The 25,060-nt window shown below is 39.2% G+C and overlaps 1 protein-coding gene across 3 annotated transcripts in view; it reads right to left on the reverse strand.

Moving 5' to 3' along the window:
• The window catches only part of MET (MET proto-oncogene, receptor tyrosine kinase), a 111,646-nt gene that overhangs the window by 67,715 nt on the left and 18,871 nt on the right, over positions 1–25,060 (reverse strand). For all 3 annotated transcript variants that reach the window (XM_033098972.1, XM_033098969.1, XM_033098970.1), the window contains exon 2: positions 13,153–14,366. In XM_033098972.1, the coding sequence (XP_032954863.1) occupies positions 13,153–14,352 (1,200 nt within the window). In that variant the 5' untranslated portion in view covers positions 14,353–14,366. The remainder of the gene's footprint in view (positions 1–13,152; positions 14,367–25,060) is intronic.

Here is a 25,060-nt window from a genome sequence, read left to right on the forward strand (position 1 = left end):
AAAGTCGGTATCTTCAGGGGGCTGATAAGGGAAGCAGTGAACATGTTACCAGAGTGTGGTAAGAGACATGGTAGAAATAATTAAAGGGTGCTACTCAGTACTCAGGAAAGACAGCTGATCCAGAATGGGGCTGCAGGGAAATCTAGAGAAGATTTCCTGGGCCTGACTAGAGTTGTAAAGAATAGGGAGAAAGTGTTAACCTGACAAAGGAAACAAAACCATCATCTTGAAGAGATGTGTAGACTCCCATGTTCATTCAAGCACTATTTATAATAGCCAAGGGACGGAAGCAACCTAAGTATCTGTCAACGGATGAATGGATAAAGAAGATGTGGCATATATATATTAGGTTGGTGCAAAAGTAATTGTAGTTTTTGCAATTATTTTTAACCTTTTAAACCACAATTACTTTTGCACCAACCTAATAGAATATTATTCAGCCTTAAAAATGAAGGAAGTGGAGCTGGCCCAGTGGCTCAGGCGGTTAGAGCTCCATGCTCCTAACTCCGAAGGCTGCCGGTTCGATTCCCACATGGGCCAGTGGGCTCTCAACCACAAGGTTGCCAGTTCAATTCCTGGAATCCCACAAGAGATGGTGGGCTGTGCCCCCTGCAACTAAGATTGAACACGGCACCTTGAGCTGAGCTGCCACTGAGCTCCCGATGGCTCAGTTGGTTGGAGCGCATTCTCTCAACCACAAGGTTGCTGGTTCAACTCCTGCAAGGGATGGTGGGCTGTGCCCCCTGCAGCTAGAAACAGCAACTGGACCTGGAGCTGAGCTGCGCCATTCACAACTAAGACTGAAAGGACAACAACTTGAAGCTGAACGGCACCCTCCACAACTAAGATTGAAGGGACAACAACTTGACTTGGAAAAAAAAGGCCTGGAAGTACACACTGTTCACCAATAAAGTCCTGTTCCCCTTCCCCAATAAAAATCTTTAAAAAAAAAAAAATGAAGGAAGTCCTGTCATGTGAGACAATATGGGTGAACCTTTTATGCTAAATAAAATAAGCCAGATAGAGAAAGGCAAATAGTGCATGGTATCATTTACATGTGGAATCTAAAAAAAGAAAACTCAAACTCAGAAACTGAGAGTAGAAAGATGGTTGCCAGGGGCTGGGGCATGGGTTGAGGGAGAGGCTGGTAAAACAGTACAAACTTACAATTAAAAGATGAATAAGGTCCGAGGGTCTAATGTACGCAATATGGTGACCATAGTTGATAACACTGTTGTATAACTGAAATCTGCTGAGAGTAGAACTTAAATGTCCCGTGGCCCACACACACAAAGAATGATAGGCTGAGGGTAGGGTAGGGTGGCAGTGGTGTGCCTAGGCTGTTTTGTACCAGATTACAGAGCCAATTGTAAACATTTCTTCCTAATTGTTGTTCAGTGACTTTACCTTTGTAGCTCGAATTTGGCTCGGTGGGAGTACTTCCACCAAGGAAGAAATGGAAATTTGCAAACACTGCAAATCAGGGCTTCTGCTCCTTCTCCTCTCAGAGTAAAATATCAACCAGCATACCACCTGGTGTGAGGAGGACCAAGAAATGGCCAGTGCAAAGGTGAGAAACTCCTTGAATATCATAATAAAGAGTGTGGATTTGACTTTGAAACCATTGGGGCGTCCTCAAATTATTTTAATGGATGTAGTTACACAAATGGGTGTGTTCTGGGGAAAGAGTACTTACTCCAGCAGCATTATGGAGACTAATAGATTGGCTGGGGATGAGGATGGGGCCAGGGAGATCTAGGTTTATCATACAGGCATTATTTTCAACACACTCATAACACAAAACCTGTCTGGAATGATAACCTGCAATTTTCTCTTTCTGTTTTGCTTATATGTAGAAGGAAAGAAGAAGATTTTTAAACTTAATATTTACTGTGAATGAGACCAGGTTTTATTCTCAAGAAGGAATATAAGCAGCAGATCGAAATAGATTGTGCTAATGAAGAAGGCTGAGATGGGCTGAATGATTCTCTAGAAACATTAAGTTTCTTGATTAAATAGGTGGTGTGCATTGCACCCAAACCAGCAGCGGAATAAGGTGCTTACGAAAGTCTTAAATAAGGCTGGTGCACAGAATGAAAATGTCAACATGTATTAATGAATGAGAGAGGTTGTGTAAACCGTTGCTTAATCCCAGCTGAGGGTTTCCTGAGCCACTGGGGAACTGGGTTGAGGTTGATAGACAAGAACAAGGCGAGAAGGAAGCAGAGCATTAAACAAGCAATAGTTCATTTTCACTTGTGATTTACCCAGAGTTTAGAGTATAGAATGAAGGCCTTGCTAGTGGCAAAAAAGGTGAAATAAAGCTATGCCAACATTGTTCTTAAAATAATTGTCCAGTCATTCACTGGAAGAGAGATTTTATTACATATTGGCAGAGAAAATAGAAAATTTGACTGTTTCCTAACTATTTCTTGAATCCCCAGCATTTAGAGTATTAAATAAGGCATTGGGAGTTAGAACAGCTGGTTCCAAGGACCCGGAGAATGCAAGGGAAACTTTAATATCTAAAGCTTACACAAGTACTAAATTAATATTTACTTATGAAAATGTAGGTGTTTACTTTCCAAATATTTCATAATCCTTCTTTTTTCATGAGTTCATCTGCATTCAATTGGAATATTATCTTATCACCAGGGTCATAAGATACTCAATATTATATAGTTTACACTAGGGCTATCCTAGATCCCATAATAATTTGGAGGGTTTTTTTCCTTTATTTTTACATAAAAAATTTTCTTTTTTTAGGTGAGGTAAAGTCCTGGTATATAATTTTTTATGATCTGTAACAGTGCCATCAATGTTGAACTTCAGATTTTCAACACTGACGCGAATATGTTTTCCTGTACAGAAGCTACTAAAAAGGCATGGCGGTGATTCGTGTGCCACTGTGCCACGTGCCCAGGGTCATAAAAAGCATCGCATGCCTTCAAATATGAAATTTCTACTTATGTTTCCATAAGCGTTTGATTCTAAAACAGTAAACAGAAAACATAATCATTTTCACAATTTACCATAACATGATGTCATCATTTTTAAAAAGCAGGCACATATCTTAGTCCTCTTTGTACATGCCAAAAAGCTGTACTTTGACCTTTCAATGTTAATTACACGTTATACCTGCTATTGTTAAACTACCATTATATATTACTCATCATTTTGCAAACACTGACTAACATCTTTAATATTGGGCCAGTAACAGAATCGATCTTGTGCTTTGTCTGCCCAATTCTACATGGAATCAATACCTTTTCTGTGACTCTTCTGAAATGAGAAATGAAAATGAGTGTAGTTGAGAGTAAGAAACACTGTCCTTTTTTTTCCATATCAGGTCTAGATAAACTCAACATAACTGGTGTTTTTCAAATTAGAAATATTTCTCAATTACTCTTACTAACATGTTTACCGATTCTGGTTTACCATGATGCTGGAGCCACAAATAAGTTTACATTTAATGACTCATCAGATAGATTGTATTCTATTCTAAATTCCCCCTCTTTATTCATTTAATTTGGTTCCTTAAGTACCAGGATCACCTAATTTGACCTCATATTCACCTCTATTATTGGACCTTCTCCTATTAGTGAATATATGAAGAAAAATAATCTCGCCTCCCTATTATCTTTCTTGGGGTTTTATATAACCCTTACACACATGGTACTCTTATAAACAATCTCTTACATTCAAGATTCTGGTTACATTACTGGAAAGTAAATAGTCCTCTGCTTGTAATTACAGCCTCCAGGAAGGGGCAAGCCAGTGACCTCTGACATGTAGGCACAGGAATAAGCTCTGAAGATTAAGTACCTCCTGTTCCCTCATTTTTCCCTTGGCAAACTCCACTTCTTTCTTGGCCAAACAAATGTGAACAAAGAAGAACGTATTTCTTTTGATTCTTCATATATATATATATACCTGCATTTCACATCTTTGTGGTTTGTGGAAATGACAAAAACAATGCCTTTTATGATCCAGTCATAAAAATGCATTTGTAGATTTTTATCGAGGACGTTTATCCAAACATTTCATCAATTCAGATGGTCTCTGTTTACTCTGTAAATATACAGACTTCTTTTGGGAGACACCATTTTTTGTCAAGTAAAATCAACACTACTGTCTACAATCTGTAAAGCACATGCATAAGCTTAGGTACAAAGAAGCATGACAAACTGCCTGCCCTCTAAGATCTTAAAGTTACTTAGATATTTACATGATTAAATATAGATAGATGGATACATGGATAGATAGACAGACAGATAGATACAGATAAACGTGATTAAAATGAGAGACAAAGGCAAAACGTGTCTGCAGCTAAAGATGCACTAGAACAACATGAAGGCGGCTCGAACCAGCTAGCACGGCCTGGACACTCAGCAGGCGCCCCTGACATCCCCGCGAGTCCCTGGAACACTCGTCTCACGTGGCCGCAGGATTCACAAGAGAAGGAAATCGTCCAAAATGGACGCCATTGTGCAGAGGCCAGTGCACAGATGCAGAAGGACAATATCATATGATGGGCCCACCTCAGCATCACATTCCCTTGAATTCGATCAACTTTTATAATTTTGATAGTTTCAAAAGAGCTGATTGTGTGTGTTCTCAGGAGTATACGATTCACTTTGTCATAGGACTTACTGGTAACAGGATAATCCCTTCCACTCTCAAGCAACACAGGTTCTTCTGACAAATAGGGTCCCAAGTGTTAGCCAGAGAAGAAAGGAAGGGGTACCAGGAAAGAGACAACTTGAACCGACATAAGCACTATTTGTTTTCAGAGAAGCTGATAAGGTGACAGGCTGAGAGGCAGTGAGAGCGAGCACTCCTTACTTCTGTCCTAGCGTCTAGAAATCTACACTTTCTCTTCTTCAGACTAAAAATCACTCAATGAAAAGTAACTTAATTCATTCAGAAGTCAAAGAAAAGACAGTTTGAACACAGTGACAACTATTTAAAAAAAAAACCAGTTAAAAAACTGTTAAAAAAGTTAAGTGATCTAGCAGAGCTCTACTCCTTGGGACGTGTTTTTGTAAATGCAGAGTGATATGAGCTCACGGCCAGAACCCACTGTAAAAAGGGGCTTAAATGCCGCAGCATGTAGATCAGACCTAACGCCTGTGAATAGGTCATAATTATTAGTTAATTACGTACTGGCTATGTACCGGCCCATGTACTAAAGATATATTACTTTGTCTAAAATTTTGAGTTTTACGTAAAGGTGGTCTTTTAGCCTTATGTAAAAGTTAACTTTCAGCTCTCAGAGTGGCTTTTTGCGAGGATACTACCAAATTAACATATTCCTCCTCATTTGCATGTACAGCTGTTTATTTCCCTCACGCTATATTGCATAAATCATCATGATGTATTTGCTTGTTGGTGTGACTGATCATTTATGGTCATGTCCTCCCCTCCTGTGTTTGCTTCATAAAGACAAGAGCGATGCCTGCCTATCTCACTCACCACTCTAACACCAACAGGGTTAGGCACTCAATAAATATCAATAAATATCTGCTGAATTTCTTGTTGAATCTTGGTTGTATGAACAAATCCTTTCCTCTGTCTCTTGCTGAAAACAATGATTATAAATTCTTGGTCATTTTATGCACTAAATAAAGTAGGCTTCTAGCACTTGGCTTAAACTAATAAGATGAAAGAACAAGAATATAATGTAATTAGCTTAAAATAAATGGAAAGTATTGCACATTTTATTGTCAAGATAATTTTAGAGATATTCGTTTTTGCTATTGACTGCCACTCAGTAGTGCTTGTAATCTGCTTAGTGCATTAGCGCCAAACAGTATTGATTCACTCGGCTCACAGACCAATTTAACCTCGGCATTTTTCCCATGTCTTGAACACCACTTCACCTATGGTTTAGTTAGTAGACTGGTTGCTGGATGCAAGTGTTAATAGGATTTTAAATTTCAACTGTCATTAGGAAATTTAATATCATACGTATTTACACATTTCTCCTACACGAACACAAATTCTAGCAAATTATGAATAATCTATGTATTTTGAAATGACAACCCAGCCAACTTAATTTTCATGAAATCAGTTCTAGAAAAGAACACTTCACAAATCAAAATTGACCTTAATTCATCCCTTTTGCCTACAGCACAATGTGAAATATCATCTACACTTTTCATCTCTGGTTAATAAATATTTTGGTCATTTACCCACTTAAGACAAATAAAGTCAGATTTTAATCTGAATTCATGATTTTTATTTTATGTTTATATTATCCACAAACCACTTCTCCCTATTTGTGAACATTAAGAATGGTTAAAATAGCCTTTACTCTATATTGGCATGTAGTTGTAAGACATTTTTTGTGTCCTCTTGTTCAAAAACTAGAGAATGTATTTGAAGCGGAGAAGGTAGGTGCATTCCATCTGCTCCACTGTTAGCTCAGCTCTAGGGTGAGGTGCTCCGTGCCTCTTCCTCAAGGGTTTAGGGATGGGAAGTCAACACCGCTCAGCCAGTAATTGACATGCAAACGAACCTGCCTGGAATATTTCAGTTAGAAAACTATTTAATTAGCAGACTGGAATGTATCTAGCTGGGATCATAGAATCACTTACCACATTCACTATTATTAAAAACAAACAAAAAAACAAGTCAGGGGAGTTTTAATGACTGCAGGAGCAGTTGAGTCCTGGTTTCTTTTCCCTGGTAATAGAGCCTGTGCAGCCCTCCACGGCTGCAGATGGGGCTTGCAGCACGTAGCTGGGCACTTAGTCATTGTGGACTTGTGTGCTCACTAACTCAGCATCTGTGCCAATCCAGGAATAAGCCACAGCAGAATTTCCTAGTGGGTCTCCTATCCCAGTTCTGACAGCTTCTTATTTTTCTTATTAGGGTGGGATGGCCATCGAGAAGAGAGAATTCTGAAGTAAGGGTGTAACACCCAAAATCTGATGTACTATTCTGAGCAAAAAATCCATTCTGACTCAAGGAGGTTAATATTCTTATCGACACGCAGGACGCGCAGGCTTTCAGAAGTCTCTCACCATGTGGTGGTGTGGCCACGAACATCATGGACTAGAGCTATGGCTTCAAGGTGTTATTAGCACTTCAGCTTTTCAAAACGCAACTTGAAGATTTTTTTGCATGAACTTCTTCTTTAAAACTGTAAAAAATTACTGTAAAAAATTACTGTAAAAAATTACTACATTAATTTTACCAGATGAATCTCTGCATAGAAACCAACTAGTTAAATCTAACACAGAGCTCGCCACCTACTTCCAAAGACGTTATGAAGAATGAAGAATGAATTTTAATGCATGGTGACCTCTTAAAAACCCACACACGGGCAAAACCATCCATCACATCATGAGTCAGTATAACACACAGGTAAGGCCTACCTATGCTGTTGGTGACTGTTTCAGCATTTACTGTTGCTCTTTGCTGTTAGCTTATAAAAACATCATGCCTTTGCTTCTTCATTCTTTCCTGGGGTAGACCAGTGAATAAGCTATGAAATAGTTTCGAGACAGGTTGGGAAGAGGAAGAGAAAAAAGCAAAAGTCATTAATGGCTCACTCTGTAATACGTTTTCTCATACTCTCAGGGTGTGCCCACTGATCTGAGAGAGTGTTACAAAATTCTGGAGAAAAAATAATTTTAAATTCCTTTTAATAAAACAATGCAATATGCCACTTTTCATGGGACGGGTTCAAAAAAGTAAGTTAAGGAGCAGTGACTCCCTGAGCCTGGGAAATAAAGAAGAGTTTACAGAAGGAAAGGCATCAAGTATAAAATTAATAAATTTCTACTTTGATTTGAAAAAAAAATATATATTGAATCCTTATACCTCAAAGATTTTCTTTCTTGCAAGATTTTGCTTTGGTAGCTATTACATTTGGCATATGGCCAAGATATTTAGAGTTTAGAATGAAGAATCCTCAATAACATTTTTCATATAGGATAACATTCTCTCATTTCGGAGCACAGGAAGTAAAAAAACCCTGAAATCTGACTTCACATTTTTCATCCCTAACACAAAATGCATTCTCTCGAGAGGCTGGATTGTTTAAATAAGACATGCCAAACCAGTATAATTACATGGATATTGTTTGTAACACTGACTCCACATTCCCAGTTCAAATGGTGGGGTGTGGGAGATTATAGATATACGGCCTATAAAGAATTATAAATCTTTGTTTATTTTATTAAATATTACGAGACATGCCCTGAGGATGACAGATCAATAATGGTCCTTGTGGTTTCCTGATGGAAGGCTGCAATTATTTTCTTCCATTACAACTTAAATGTAACCCAATTTTACTCATCTATCATCTTTATAATAGTAATAAAGAAACATCACTGCATGCTTACTTTTCTGTCTATTCCTATTATTCCTTGTTTGCATCTTGTTTTGCTTTTGTTTTCATTCAAAATTGTTCTAATCACTTTGCTTTCTTCCTTTGATGGTTCTGAGTGGTGACCCTTTAACTTTGGCACTCTTTGAGGGAGATGGAAAATTACTACTTTAAGTTTCCTTTTTTGGGGGAAGCGGTTGGCTACCTTTGAATTTGAGTATAAATGATAATTAAAAACAAGGAAGCTTGATAAAAACATCCTGTGAGGTTCAGTTCTTTTTTTAATTGCATTATGTGCAAATTTTTGAATGCACAGTGTAACTAAACTACATGCGCACCGTATCTTAAAGGGCCGTGGGCAGGTAGAAGTGAAAGCTGGGAAAAGCAGCACACTTTGTACTTTCTAGCTTGGCTGCCATACATTTCTGATTCAACTGTCTTTCTCTCTGTCCCCCAAACACCACCACTCCTCACCTCTCCTTTCTTTCTTTTTCTTTTCTTTTCTTTTTAGCTATTGTTTTAAGAAATTAAACATTATGGAGGTAGGTCACTCATAACAGGTAGGGAGAGCCTCATGAGCAATAAAACCACAATGTGCCTCTTCCAGAAAGCAACCCAGTCATTTGAATTTGCCTTTCTTTACACAAGTATTTCTCACAGTAATCGCTGCTATTTATTATGTGCCATGGACTGAGTTAGGGTCTTTTACAAACATTATTACACTTGTTCACACAGTAGTCCTGCATGGAAGAAAACGGGTTCAGAGAATTTAAATGATGCTCTCCTGGCAGGCAGGTAGAAAATCGTGGGGTACACATCTGAACCCAGATCTCTTTGACTTTAGTCTCGTGCCATTTGACCATGCCACCGCCCAAGGAGCTCAATTTATGGTCTCCTTATTGTGCCAGGCACGTTCGATAGATTATCCCAGATTTTTACAAAACCCTGCAAAGTATTGTCACTTGCATGTTACAAAAGAAGAGACCGAGGCTCTAAAAAGTTAAGTAATATGGCAGCCGTCGCACAGCTGGTATGCAGCAGGCCAGGACTTCATTCAGATGTGTCTACACCAAACGGCATGCTCTCCCCCTTCAACTGGTCAATCATTGGTCAGGAAGATGACCAAGATGTTGATGAAAATATCTGCCACAAGTCTCCACTTATTCTTTCAAATGCTTACAGACAGAGCAAAACTTTGACAATGAGATTGTACAAAAAACATATGACTGCATTTTCTGGGTAGGTGAGAGAACCCTTTTTAATTTCAAATTTGATTACAAGTCTTTCCAAATATATCTTTTGACTTCTCTTAGTAAATGTGCTAGATTTAGGGAACAGGGTCTTCGCAGACTTGGGGCTTAAAAAATTCCCTTATTCAATATTCTCATTCGTAAGAGATAGGGCCAATGTGTACTGATTCTAGTTTTTTCCTGGAATAATTGTCATGTTAATAAATCCTTTACATGATACTGTGGGAGATTCCAGTAAATGTGCTTAAAATTAATGGAATTTTTAATCCTGTTTGTCCCAGATAGAATGTGAGGTGTTTGTTTGTTTGTTTGTTTTTTCCCTACCCAAATTTGGGGCTTTACAAAGTCTCCATATTGAGTCGTGCGGCATTTTCTTGGTTACTTTATTTTGAATAATAATGTGCTGTTAGGGACTAATGCATTAGTCTAAAACAACTTCAATTAATACTAGTTTCAGATGCTTACAGAGGTCCACTGATGAATGGGTGAAAAAAGGAGGTTACGATATTTAAGATATTTGGGGGTATATATAATCTCATAATTCTAAGTGTTGGAAGTCACATTAAACAAACCCTTTAAGAATAACTTTCAAAAGCAACACACACAAAAAAAATGGTAACATTGCAAAGATCAAGAATAAACTCTTACAGAACAACTGATACAATCGACACTAATATTATACCTGTGGCTTGAGATAAGTTTCCAGAAACAGCGTCATACATACGTGGAAGCAAAGAGTTCTGAAGCACAAAGAACTTGGAGGTAAAGATGATGTGCTCTGGAAACTATCAGATGACTCAAAAGAGGGCTTTAGTGATGTCTTCAATATGAGAAGATGTAGATGAAGAATTTGTACAGCTAATCTTTCATAAAATGTCAGAGCGAGAAAAGCAACATAATGAGTGACCTTAAATGAGCAAGTCAGGCCTGATACACCTACCCTTTCTGGGCACTCTCTCTGTCTGATCCTGTGATAGAAACCCTTCTTGCACAGGAAGGGAAGCTCAAGGAGGGCCAGAAAACCCCTTCTGTGGCTGTGCCCATATTCTAAGGACCGGGCAGACCTCAGCGGGAAATCACTGCCACAGCTTTCTTAACCTTCTCCCCAGAGCACGCGGCAGCCCCTCCATAAAGATCTGATTGATTAGAGACGCTAACAAAAACTACAATGTACATGTCTATTCACCAAACTTTATGACAAAATAAAAACTCAGTTCCAAGAAATTGTTAGAAGCGTCACCTGATAGCTTGCCAAGTAAATTTGCCAAGACGAAATGGAGTTATCTTATTGCTTAGAGTCTTTCCAAACTGGTTTGATTTTGTAAATCATTTTGTTTTTGTGTGAGTAATGGCTCTAGGTGCCTTGTTTTGAAATGAAGCTGGAAATGACTGGATGCTGATTATTGGTACGATCTGAGGTTTTCTGTGGAACGGGCATATGAAAACTGAGAATGTGGGTAGTCTCATTCTTGGAAGAATTTTGATCTTCAGTAACCAGGGAAGATAAACAGGCAAATAAATAGAGGAGGTTTGAAGGTATTTGTCTTTATGGAATTTGGCCAGTATAGAAATTGGCTTCCTTGTAAGAAGACTGCGTTGGCGAGTTCCATCTTGTTTTCCACAAGAATTTGTGTGATGGGAGTGATAATGGTTTTAGGTGTGGCTGGAGCATTTTGGGCATTTTTCCTGAGTGATAAAACTGACCTGTATTTCATTGGATAAGCCTGTCTTTTTGTTCCCCTTGGAACACTAAAAAAGTCAAAGGTGTACGATAAAGTTCAGATGTGTTTTGGGAATTTCTAGAATTGATAAATACTTTTACATCTGGGGGCTGACATGAACAAAACAAAATAATAAGATATCAATATAAACTCGTAAGTTAAGTCTCTTTTCAATTTTTAAGAGAACAAGATTTAAATAGCAAAGTCATGTGCTCTAGAAGACGTGGAGAAATTCCTAATAGACATTTTTTAAACTTGTGTTTCTGAAGCAATTCATTGGATGCAGGAAAAGTGTTTTTTTCTGGAATGCTATTAATATTGCACTTTTATTTCCTAACTCCAGGCTTCTGAAAGTCCTTTTGTTTCCTTTCATTCTTTTGTATTTTCTAGTGAAGGAAAGGGGCAGCCTCATGAGCAATCCCATTGCTTCTTACACAGTTTGCAACAAATATTAAACACATGCAGGGAGGAGTAAGTCTTAGTTGGGATATATGCATATGCATATTATGTGTATTCATAGACTTTGGAAGGGGAAGGAGAGAAGTTATGTTTGTAGTTCCCCAAAAGATGAATTCATTTTTGCAGATATTTCTAAATGTTATATAAAAAAAATTACTTGCAGCTTCCATCTGGGGAAGTACCCCAGACATTTCAGCAAAAGTGTACCAAATATTTCTGAATTCACAGGCCCTTGGTACCCATCAGCAAATTACATACTTCCTTTCACCAAGGACATGTTTCAAGTTCTTCCTACTTGCAATTATAACCTTTATTACTTAGATTGAAAACTGCTAGACTAAAAGAGATGTACATTTCTCAACTCAAATCGTCTTTAGAAAAGCTATACTATTTGTTTATTCAATTATGATCACGAGTGGCATAGCCAGGTCTGTATGTTCAAATCTGGTTGCAAGCCAAGGAAGCCCAAGGCCATTGTGGAGTCTCAATTTTGTGCTTTTCCTTCGGCACCAAGATCTGATGACTAGCAGGGTAAATCCCCAGGCATAGCTGGTAGCTTTTACTATACCGAAATCAATGCAACAAAGAGTTTCCCCAATACGTCCCGTGAAAATACCATTTCATGAAAGGATAAACCATCACTGATAAAAAAATATTCATATTTATACGTATCAGTACCAACCAGATAAAAAGTATTAACCTACAACTGGGTAGACACATGTCTATTCAAGTGGGAAGTTCATGACTGATGTTAAGATCCAAGAGAGGGATTTGGGAGCGAAGGTTTCCTCTCTAGTTTTCTATGTTATTTAGAGAAGTATATTAGTTCATTTAAAAATGTTTTATTTACCAACATTTTAGAAGAGATTTTGTTTTGTTTCGTTTTCACTTGTTTCTTTAAGTAATGCCAACAATATTGACCATCTATTTGCATATTAGTGAGGGAATTGGGGCCTCATAAGAAAAAAGCCTTCAAAAGCCACAAATTAACTTGAGTGCCTAATTTTCAATGTTGTAAAGACTGCATTGGGATCTCAATAATCTTGTTTTGTAGGAATCGGTGTTGTGTTACCCTTTGTGTAAATGTGACCAGAACGACTAAAGCTTATGAGAAGTTAGTTTAATAATCTGGTGTTGGCAAATGTGCAAACCCAAATTGTAAAAATATTTTATTTTTTCTTTTGTTACCACATTTTTTCTCAAGCTGTGATTTGACTTTTAAGTGAAGATTCAATTTCTAAATTTTCTTGGAAAGAATTTGCAAATATTTTGGATTAAGACCATTTCCCAAGTAGCAAGAAGCCCTTAATTTAATTCTTCTCTAGAGTGATACTTGTTCTGATTTATAGCTCATAATTTGTAAGTGGGGAACCGAGTGACTTACCCTATTGAAGCAGGGCTCGTGGTTCGGTCCATAAAAATGCTGGAGACATCTCACGTTGTTTTTGTTGACGATCTTGTTGAAGAATTCATTGACCAGCTTGATCGGGAACGCACAGACGGCGGAGCGATTCATCGGTTCGGCGGAATCCGGCTTGCTTTGTGCGAACACCGCGTAGAGAATGTCATCGTCCAGGTTGACCCCTATTTGATTGGCGAGATGGGTCCCAGGCTTGCCGACATAGGCAGCTTGGAGGATATTGAACACTTCCGACCTTGCGGATCTCCTCCGCCTCTTTTCTGTGAGAATACACTCCAGGGGCATTTCCACGTAGGAATGCAAGCCCGAGTCTACGGAGCAGAACCTGACGATTCTCGTGTGAAAAGTCTGAGCATCGAGAGTTTCCCGTTGGACCGTCAAGAAGTAAATAAAATGGTTGCTTTCAAAGGCGTGGACATACTTAATGGGGTAAGAATCTCGGAACTCGGGTAAAACATCAATGTAGGACTGGTCTGTCAGAAACTTAAAGCCGTCTTGCGTCTCCTTCAGCCTCCTCACCGATATCGAATGTAACGCGCGGCCCGGCAGGTGGGCCGAGCTGATGGTGTTGCCCACGAAGAAGTTGATGAAGCGGTCCTTCTCGGAAAGCAGCACCTTGGTCCCCAGCGCGCTCACCACACAGTCGGGACAGCGGCCGGGCTCCTCGTCCGCCTGCGGCGAGAACATGCAGTGCACCTCGGACCGGATGTCCGCCGCGTCGGAGCGCAGCACGTGCCGCCGGCACGTGCCTCTGCGGACGCTGCCGCAGCTGATGAGCTGGTCGTCGTAGTACGTGTCCACGAGCAGGGCCATGTTGACGTTATCTGCCCAGACGCCCCCTGACGCATTGGCCTTGTGGCTGCAGTCCTGGCACGGCAAGCACTCCGGGTGTTCCAGCACCGGCCCGGTCCTGTACTCAGCGACCTGCTGAAGGTCTGTGTCATTCAAGACGTAGATGTAGTTAACGGCACCGAGGTAAATGTAGTGCTGGTGCACGACGACATTCTGGATGGGCGTTTCCGCGGTGAAGTTGGGCAGCTGGTACTTCATGTTCACGTTCATCGCAGACTTGACGAGCGCCTCTTTGCACTCCCCACCGCTCTTCTGCACCAAGGTCAACAGATGCACGAGGAGGCCGGGGCCAAGCACAGCCAGGGCCTTCATGGTGAGCCGGGTATCTGCCAAAACATGTCCAAGGCGAGAGCAATTCAGCTGTCATTACAAACGAAGAAGAGATGGAAAGCACTATACCAGTTAAACTATTAGAAACAGAGCTTCCTAACTGGACATTTTAATTGAATGAAAACAAAGCAAAAAAAATCTCTAGCTGTTTCACATAAAGATGCCTTGTGCAGTTGGACATGACGCTACATAGTTTAATTTTAGAACTCAAACCACGATGGAGGAATTTTAGTGAACCATATGAGGTGCAAACAATGTTCTGTATTAAGGGCCTGAGAACCACTAGGTTAGATTCACTCACCAATGAAGTCAGACACATAGCAAATATCTTTCTTAGCCCCTTGCTGGTTTGTAATGTGGTTTAATATCGGTGGCTAATGACTAGGTTGATATTTAAACTTTCTCAGTTAGTCAAGTAAAGGAATTGTGGTTCAGATTCATTTATTCTAGAAATCACAGCAGGCATTGTTTCCTTGGGAGCATGCAGAATTACTAGGCTAAATTTAGCTTCCTTTTGGAAGAAAACAATCATAAATTCTAGAAGCAATATGATCACATGCTGTTTATAATGGAATTCTGTGTGCAGAGGAAAGGTATGGTTATAACTTGGCTATAGTTGACCTATTGTTTTGGATAAACAAATGCTTAACTTAATGTAAGATCATTGGGAACATAAAAACAGCGGGCTGAAAATGTATAAAATAAAATATAATCTTCAGGACTAAAGTCCTAGAATTATTTCTCAGGGAAAAACAACATATTGTTCATTACCAAGTCAAAAGCTATTTAGTAAAAAGAACATTATTTTCACATTCTGTTTTATGCACATGGACAATATTTCTACTAGGAAGCATGAGTGGACTTGTTATTCAGTTTTTAGAAGCTTAAGGTGCCCAAGTTATAAACACTGTGACTTCAGCTTATAATGGTTATCGGCTGGGTTATTGGCTGGGTAGTAGGTTGGAAGGAGAGGCCTTAGAGCAAATAGAAACTAAATAGGTATTACTTTGTTCCTTTTTTTAAATGCATAATTCTGACAGGACAAAGGGAGCATCTAAAAACATACTACACATTGTAACTATTCCGTAGTCTAACCCTGGGTCTACAAAAGCACAACAGAACTCACTGAGCAACTAGTAGTATGTGCACAGCTCTGTTTGCACTATGGAAATGGGATTTGGCCCCTACCTTCAGCGAACTGACAATGTGGTTGAAAGATAACACACATATGCAAATAACTTTAATACATGGCAGGGTATTAGAATGCCATGCGTAGCACAAACCAAAAGCTAAAAGAGATGGAGGCATGGCCTGTTCTTAGGATTACTATGATTATGAAAAATAGGGATAAGTCTACTGTGCTTGTAAGGTCCAGGAGAGCAAGGACCTTACCTGTTTGCCTTATCACTTTATCCCAAGTACCTGGCATAGAGTCTAGAACACAGTAGGTGTTAAATAAATATGTGCTGAATAAATGAGTGAATAAAATTTAAGCAATACGTTGAAAGTCACAGAACAGGTAAATATAGTAGCCAGACTTGAATCCAAATCCTTTTGACTCCAAAATCAAAGATAATTTTACTCTATTGAATTTGATAGGAATTGGGGCTGTATTTAAGAGGTGACAGAAAGTCATTGACAGGTTTTGGGCTGGAGAACCACATAACCAAGGTTTTACTCTAGGAAGGCAAGGTGGCTTAGAGCAGGGAGAACCTGGCGATGGGAAGACCAGATGACAAGCTATTATTACAGCCCGTGACCAGGTAATAAGAGGCAGCCAAGATGGTGGCCCCAAGAATAGAAAGAAAGGGATAAATGAGAGACCTCTTTGAATAAATAAGATCGACACCTAAATTGGTGAAGTACACAGGAGAAGGCAAAGATGATTAGCGGTCATCTGGGAAAAAGTGGAACAACTTACAGAGCTAGGGAGGTCAGTAGGAGGAAACCAGGCTGAAGATTGGGGAATGCAATTAGCTGGTTTTACACATGTTGAGTTTGATGTGATATTGAGAAAGGAGTGAAAATGTTCTACTCCAGGGATGACTAGTAGGTTTTACATTGTTCACCAGGAAGCAGGTGTCTGGCATAAGTGAAGAATGAAGATTTCAAGCCTAGAGAACATTTGTGTCAAACAATAGAGGAGAATAATGAGAAGGCTTCCTTGGAGAAGCCTGCCCTTCCTGGGAAATAGGCACAATCGGTCTTGGGGGATACAATGCCCGTCGTGGGTGAGACAATACCCATCGTGGGTGAGACCATATCCGTCGTAGGTGAGACAGTGCCAAGTGGAAGTGTGAGTGCCAAGTGACTGCCATCTCTGCACTACAAGGCATGGTGTTGGTGGAGTAACTGGATTCTAGTTGGACTAGAAGTAAATTTTGCATATTATTTGTACAGAGGTGATGGTTAAAACCAAGAGTGTTCAAGGAGAGACAAGGTGAAAGAAGAGAAGGCAAATGAAACAAATCTTGGGAAACCAGCGAAGGAGTCAATGAAATTATAATAAGTTTAGTGAGGCATCAAGGGAATGTCCACTGCGCAGTCACAGAAGCCCGGCCAAGAGAGAGGCTTGGGGCAAGGTGTGGGGGGTATGTGGTCCACACGAGGCTCTTTGTGCACCTTCACGAGTAGTTTCAGTGGGTTCAGTAGTGGTATTTGATGCTGAATTGCAAGGAACGTGGTGAGGAAGTAGAATGTTTGTCAAAGGAAGAACAGCAGAAGGCAATGTCAGGGTCAAGAGGAGTTTATTCTTAAATTGTAGGAAAGACATACGCTGATGTGTAGACCGCCCTTTCTTCCGCTAACATTTATTGGTGTTTACTACGGGCCAGGCAGTGTTGGGTGGGAGTGCAGAGACAGGACACCTTTCCCCAGGAGGCTCACACACACTTGGTGGTGGCCGTGTGTTGATGGACAGTTATGGGAATGAGGAAGGGCAGCCAACCTGATTGGAAAAGATGCTAGAGCTGAGTCTTGAAGGGCCCTGGAGGATGGAAACTCCTAGACGGCAGAACAATCTGTGTGAAGATATGGAGGCAGGCGTGAGCATATGGCCCAGTTGGGAGAACTGCAAGTAGCTGACCCTGGAGAGCTGGGGAAACCAGAGGTCAAATGAGGGAGATACAAATTATTGCGGCGACATTCCAAAGGAGCAAAGAGAGGCATTTCCAAGAGCCCTGGCACATAAGACAAGTCAGTGCATCTGAGACAGAGGAGAGGATGAGAAGTCAGATGAAGTACAAGGACACTGAGAGAGTTCAGGGCACATGATCCCAATGTTTTAAAAATAAATCAGAGTATATGACCATTTGCTGAAAGTGATGGACATAGAGAGGGATTAGGGACTTCAGAAAGAGGGCGAGGTTTAGAATAGCTGCAGCAGAGCATGCGAACAGGTCGGCAAGAAATGAAAGAAAAGATTGCTCAGTAGCTCTGAGGGCTCCTTTGAGATAAAATACCATGTATTATGATTTCCTCTCCACATTTATGAGATACGGAAGAAACCAAGGCAGAAGGTCAAGGATACAATGATTTCAGGATCCAAATGAGGCATGTGATTGGGGATACAGGCTTTGAAGGCTGGAAAATTGTAGTAGTTCTGGAGGGCAAAACAAAGCTTCATTAAGGTGAAGAAGTAGAAGATAAATCATAAAATAACAACATGTATTGAGTGCTTATCATACGCCAGGCATTCTGCTAAACCCTCTGCATTACTCTTCCTAAACACCCCGTGATGTATGAAGCTTATTATTCTCCTCTTCTAGTTGAGCAAACTTGCCAGTCACACAGTTAGAAACAGGGTCAGTGTCACACCTGGCTCACAGGCACCTGTCCACTGACGCTGCGTCCCCGGCAGCCGGTGGAGCTCTGGTTCCCGCCCTGCTCCTCTCCAGTTGTAACTTCAGGGGATTCACCAATCTCTTGGGTTCCAGGGTTTGATTCCCTCACATGATGGTTTTAAATATCAAGAAGAGCTCTCATCTCTGAAAGCACTTTTTTATATAGTGTATATAAATATACACGTAGGGTGTTGTACTTGCTCTTTTTTTATATCTAATTCTCATTGTTTTGAAATGGAGTAGAAAATTTGGGGCACTGGTGGCGGGGATGACAAGGAGTAGAAGAAAAGGATTTGGGACAGGTTGTCCCATGAGAAGACAAATACGAACTGCAAATATGTATCTAAACCTTCTACACTAGATTACGCAGAAAAATTAAATGCTCTGCTCAATATGGTACTGGTGTAGCTTTTAAATTGGGAACATTAGCCTAATACATTATTTATCACCGTATTTTTTCTCGGAGAAAATAATAAAGGAAGAAAATAAATGAACCATTACTGTCAAAAGGAAAAAAGGCCTAACCAATCTGCATCTCAGTTGAGGCCCATTAATGTAGGACAAAGGGCGAATGCCTTTTTTTCTTCTGGTTTTGAAGGAGCCTTCAAAATGATCTTTTTTTTTTTTTTTAATCTGAGGTATCATATTAAATCATGTTTTAAAAATAAGGTTCATATCTCAAGGTTGGTACATTAGTTCACTGACAGTACTAAACCTCAATTAACTAGAATCCAACAAAATGTACAAATGCACCACTGGGCTGTTTTGTTATCTCACTTGATGAGACAGCAAATCGTAGGAAAACCAGCAGGGAAGGAGGATAGTTTTTCTATTTAAAGAAAAAATCTTGCGGAACACCCCTGGAGCCAGTAACCCAGTCTCCTACACCTTCTTCGCATTCTTTTGATAGCAAATGGTGATGCCATTTTTCAGACTGAAAAATCAAAGGTTCATTTTTTAATTAAAGCAAAAAAATGAAACTAGGGGCAATTGTCAACAATTGGATTTTTAATTAAAATATGGGTTTCTGTTTAATCCTCAATGAGAAAACGTAAACACCCCATTTCCTTAATCATTTCAACTAATGTAGGCCCTCCCCCATTAACAAAGGGGTTTGTTGGTCGGACCAGATCTGCTCTGGGAAATGTTTGTGTCATTCATAAGGAAAGGAGGGAGACTTTTTGGAAGTATTTTTTTGCTGAGCTGTGTACCCTGGTGACACTGCCAGTTTACTGAGTGACAGCTGACTGGTCAAGTGCACAGGCTCTGGAGACAGAATCCATTCACTGCCTGTGTGACCTTGGCAAGTAATTTCTCTGAGCCTCTATTTTCTCGTCGGGAATATGGGAGGAGTATAGTACCTACCTCACTTGAGGATTCCACGAGTTAGTGCATGCACAGCAAGAGCAGTGCGTGGCACACAGTAGGCCAGTAAGTGTTTATTATTATTTGTTCATGCTTTCAACACACCTTTTGAGCATCAACTATGTTCCAGATACTGTGCAGAGGGCTGACGACACAAAAATGACTAAAACAGTTGTCAGTGAGATCTCAGACGAGTAGGGAAGTAGATAAACAGACCACAGTTTAAACACAATGTGAAAAGGTCTGTGGGGACCCCGAAATGGGACCTTGACCAGGCTAGGGGAGTCATGTGGGCTGACCAGTCAGTCAGTCATGGTCCTTCCCTCCTGATGCATCACAACAGAGGGGCAGCAAGGGGCAGAAGCTGAGTGTCAGTAGTGGCAGGGCCGCTACACAGTTGTATGGCCCAAAGCCAGTCGCCAACTGCTCTGGCATCAGTTGCTTTTTTACGTGTAAAATTACAGTGTTGAGCCAGTCATGTGCTGGAGCCTATGGGTGAATCTCTTCCTAACTCACGTTCAGTGACCTCATCTTAGTAGCTTGAAATTGGTCGTGGTGGGTGTATTTACACCATAGAAATAGGCTAGCCCTACAAATCAGGGCTTTTTATCTCCCCTGAAGGGATGGGTATTAAATATTTACAAGAATACGCCTGGGTTGAACTAATGAATTCTAAAGTATTTTCCAACTCTAATAATTTTCAACTTCTGAGATGGTTTTCTGCAATTACATTTTACGTCACTGCCATTGAATTGGCATACGCTGCTTTCTCTTCTCCACATATATATATTCTGCCAAATCGGTCTATGTGAGCAATTTTAATATTTATATTGGTAGTGACTCCAGAAATACTTTCAATTTTCATATACTTTTATCTTGATACATTTATTCCTGTGATATGTCTGGATCAGGTTTTCAATATACAATGCTTTTTACTGTTTCTTTTTTTTTTCCCTTTCTTTCTGAAATAATCCTGGCCATTTAACCAACTTTAAGTTCTTTACTAAAAGGAACACTTAAAGATGATTCAAATAGTCTGACTAATTAATTCTCACATAGCAAGTGAAACTGAGTCATGCATAAAACATTTATTTCTTTTCAGTTGATAGCTAATTTCACCGGCAAAACATTTCCTGGGAATGATTATCTCCATGGCATCTTGGTCATTAAACCACGGGCATTTAGGAGTGTTTCCTATAAAGAGGACCCTCTGTGAGCTACAAATACTGGCTGAACCCCCCAGGCCAGTTACTCTCTGTCTGCCATCGATTGCCTCTAGTTTTATCATTCCACTAGCTTCCATTGGTCTTTTCATTCCTTAGAAATCTAGCAATAGGTTAATCCTCTAAGAATGTATCGAGTAGCTTACCTGTGTTCTCTCCACTACTGTTGTCCTCATCGACAAAAGCCTGTCACAAGGCAAATCTGTGAGTTTCTTCAAGTACTAATTCCTCAGGAAAACCTCAATAGTTGTAATGGAATGCATTTTATGAGAGAGAGACTTTCCAAACTTTGACATAGGTGAGTTTGCTTTCTTTAGGAATTAATTTTCTTAGAAATCATATATTTTATAACTATATAGATAGCACTTTATAGTGTACAAGATACTGTCAATTACATCATTTCTTCTAATCTGCATTTCTTTGAAAGTAAGCATTATTCCCATGTTTTCAAATGACCAAACTGAGATTCAGTGAAACCAAAATATTACCTAAAATGTGATAAATATGTAATCTAGTTCTTCTGAATGTATTTCTAACTTTTTAAAGTATGATACTTATTTGAATTGTTTCAAATTATTTGCATTTCCTGGAAAATATTTTTAGTCAAAAGGGATAGTAATTTAGTAAACATGTGTGTTCACCTGCCCAGCAGCCACTGTCTCTACTACGGGCAATTCTTTTGAAAACTTTCTCTCTCTGCTATCTCATGGGATGTCAACCACATGGCCTCCCCACAGGTGAGCTGGTAAACCAGGCTGGCCTTTCAGTGAACTCTATTCCTCTGACCCGCAGCTTGGTCAGGGGTGAGCAGGTGACCAAAGCAAGGCCAATCAGAATCTTTTTAGGGACTCAATATAGCTACTGTGAAAGGACCTATCTCCTTCAAAGATCACATGAACTAAAGATGATAACTTGGAGTGTCTGATTACCATCTCTACCACTGTGAGGAGAAAGCATGCTTGAGCAGGACACTGACCCAAGGAGCAGGCGATCTCAGACGTGGAGAAAAGCAGGTTCCTGATGGTACTGCTTGAGCATCTGCACCCGCCATGTCTTAAGCTAATAGGAAATGGCAATTTTTTCTTTCTTCTTTTCCTTCTCTTTCTTTTTTTCATCAGCAGTTTCATTGTGAGTTTTTTATTCCTTGCTCCTAAAAACGTCCTGACTAAAGAATGTGTACTCAAAGATACTACAAACCTATGAATTGAAACACAAAGGTAGGTGTATAAACAACTTCATGTATTCAAGTAATTAGAAAATGGTGGTTTCTTTTTCTATTTGAAGGATTACTTTAAATATTTCACTTTGCATGTGGACACATCTATTAAAGTTTCTGAGGTGTTATACTAGTTTTTATTTTCTGCTACATAATTTCAAATTCTCCCACAATATTTGCTTAATATAATCTCAAGATAGAAATAATGTATCAAAGTGAAATCAAAATATAAAACGTAGCAAACATTCAATCCTGCTTTTAAGTGTATAAAAGGGATTTATGATGATGGAAAATGGCAGAGGTCCCAAATTACGGAAATTAGTCATAAAAACAGTTATGGCTAACTCTCCAGGAGGACATGCCAGAATGAAATCCTAAGGCAAACCCTTAGACCTCTCTACATAGATATGATTTCCATGAACTTTAAAAGTAGGCCTATAAAAACAAAGTTAAGGAAAGAAGATCCAATAAGAGATTTCTGATGTCATTTAAAATACTGTGTTTAAAAACAGTCACTACTTATGATGTCATATTATATTATGTCAACAATATTAATCACATATTTGTGAGCACTCATTGCATACCATACCCTTGTTGAGATACTGAAAGTTTCTACCCTCAGACAGTGGACAGTCTACAGATTTGAAGATAGCAAGTTAAATGCTTAAAATTGAAACGTGTAACCTCAGTTGAAAAGTGAATGGATCTACCAGACTATTGAGAAAGTGAATTTTAACATGTTTTGTTGAACATTTGATTGTTATGCCTAAAGATTTAACACAGTGATATGATCATCAAAAAAGTCTAAAGCGACATTAGAAAGATAAAACAATACAGTATGTCAAAAAACTCTTCTAATGTAGCCGGACATTGTCTTGACAATGATTTCTAACACTAAGTTGAAGGGATGAAGAAATCTTCAGGATTTTTCAGCCTATCCAATTGCTGTTTTTTTTTTTTTTTTTAAAGATTTTTATTAAAAATATAGCTAACATACAATATTGTAGTAGTTTCAGGGGTACACCATAGTTATTCCATGTTCATATACCTAAAGAAGTAATCACCATGATAAATCCAGCAACCATCTGACACCGTACCATGCTATCACAATATTATTGATTATATTCCCTGTGCTGTATATTACATCCCCATGAGTTACTTGTTTTATACCTGGAAATTTGGACCTTTTATTCCCCTTCACCATCCATTTTTCACCCTTTTAAAATTTTCAATTACAGTTGACATTCAATATTATTTTATATTAATTTCAGGTGTATAGCACAGTGGTTAGACATTTGTATAATTTAAGAAGTGATTCCCCCACTCCGACTAGTCTAGTACCCACCTAACACTACACATAATTATTACATTATTGACTACGTTTCCTGTGCATTACTTTATATCCCCATGAGTAGCTTGTAACTACCAACTTGTACTTAATCCCTTCAACTTTTTCACCGTGCCACCCAACCGCTCTCCTATCAATACCCTGATAAATCTAGTACGCATTTGACACCATACGTAGTTATTACAATATTATTGACTATATTCCTGTGCTATACCCTACATCCCCATGACTACTTTGTAAAAACCAATTTGTACTTTTTAATCCCTTCGCCCTTTTCACCTACCTCCCAACCGCCTCCATTTTGGCAACCATCAAAATGTTCTCTATATCTATGGGTTTGGTTCCATTTTGTTTATTTTGTTCTTTAGATTCCACATATAAATGAAATCACATTGCATCTGTCTTTTGCTGTCTGACATACTCCTCTCAGCACAATATCATCCAGGTCCATCCATGCCACTGCAGATGGCAAGAACCCATTCCCTTCCACGGCCGAGCAATATTCCACTGTATGTATGTACCACCTGCTCTTTATCCATTCATCCATCAACAGACACCCAGGCTGCTTCCACATCTTGGCCATTGTAAACAAACCTGCAATGAACATATAGATGCACATGTCCCCTTGAAGTAGCATTTTGGGTTTCTTCAGATAAATGCCCTGAAGTGGGATCACGGGGTCTTTTGTTTGTTTGTTTCCATTTTCATGAAATATCTTTTTCCATCCCTTTACTTTCCATGTGTGTCTTTCCATCTGAAGCGAGTCTCTTGTAGGCAGCATATGGAACGGTTTTATTTTCTTATCCATTCAACCCTCCTATTTTTTGAGTGGAGCATTTAATATATTTACATTGAAAGTAATTTTTGATAGATATGTAGCTATTGCCATTTGATTATTCAAAATTTTGATTTTTTTCCCATGTTAAAGAAATCCTCTAACATTCCTTGTAATACTGATTTGGTGGTGATGAACTCCTTTAGCTTTTTTTTTCGTCTGGGAAGCTCTTTATCTGTCCTTCGATTTTAAATGACATTCTTGCTGATAGGTCCTTACTTTTCATCAGTTTGAATATGTCATGCCAATCACTTCTGGCTTGCAACGCTTCTGCTGAGAAACCAGCTGACAATCTTATGGGAGATCCCTTATAAGTAGCTAGTTGCTTTTTTCTTGCCTTTTAGGATTCTCTCTTTGTCTTTTAACCCTTGCCACTTTAATTATGATGTGTCTTGGTGTGGGCCTGTTTGGGTTAATCGTGTTTGGGACTCTCCATGCTTCTTGGGCTTGTATGTTTATTTCCTTCACCAGGTTACAAAAGTTTCAGTCATTATTTCTTCCAATAGGTTTGCATTTCCTTGAACTCTCTTCCCTTTCTGGTACCCCTATGATGTGAATGTTGGTACACTTGATATTGTCCCAGAGGCCCCTTAAACTATCCTCTGTGTTTTTCTTTTTTTTTCTTTTTGCCTTTCCTATTGGGTGTTTTCTTCCAAATCACTAATAAGATCCTCTGCTTCATGTAGTCTGCTAGTGTTTACTTCTAGTACACTCTTCATTTCTGTTATTGGATTATTTCCAAGTGGTTCTTTTTTATGGTTTCTGTATTCTTTTTTATGCTTACTATCTCTTTGTTGAAGTTCTCAATAAGCATCCTTATAACCACTGTTTTGAACTATGTACCTGGTAGATTGCTTGCCT

This window comes from Rhinolophus ferrumequinum, chromosome 26, assembly GCF_004115265.2.
Source record: "Rhinolophus ferrumequinum isolate MPI-CBG mRhiFer1 chromosome 26, mRhiFer1_v1.p, whole genome shotgun sequence".
Classification (NCBI taxonomy): domain Eukaryota; kingdom Metazoa; phylum Chordata; class Mammalia; order Chiroptera; family Rhinolophidae; genus Rhinolophus; species Rhinolophus ferrumequinum.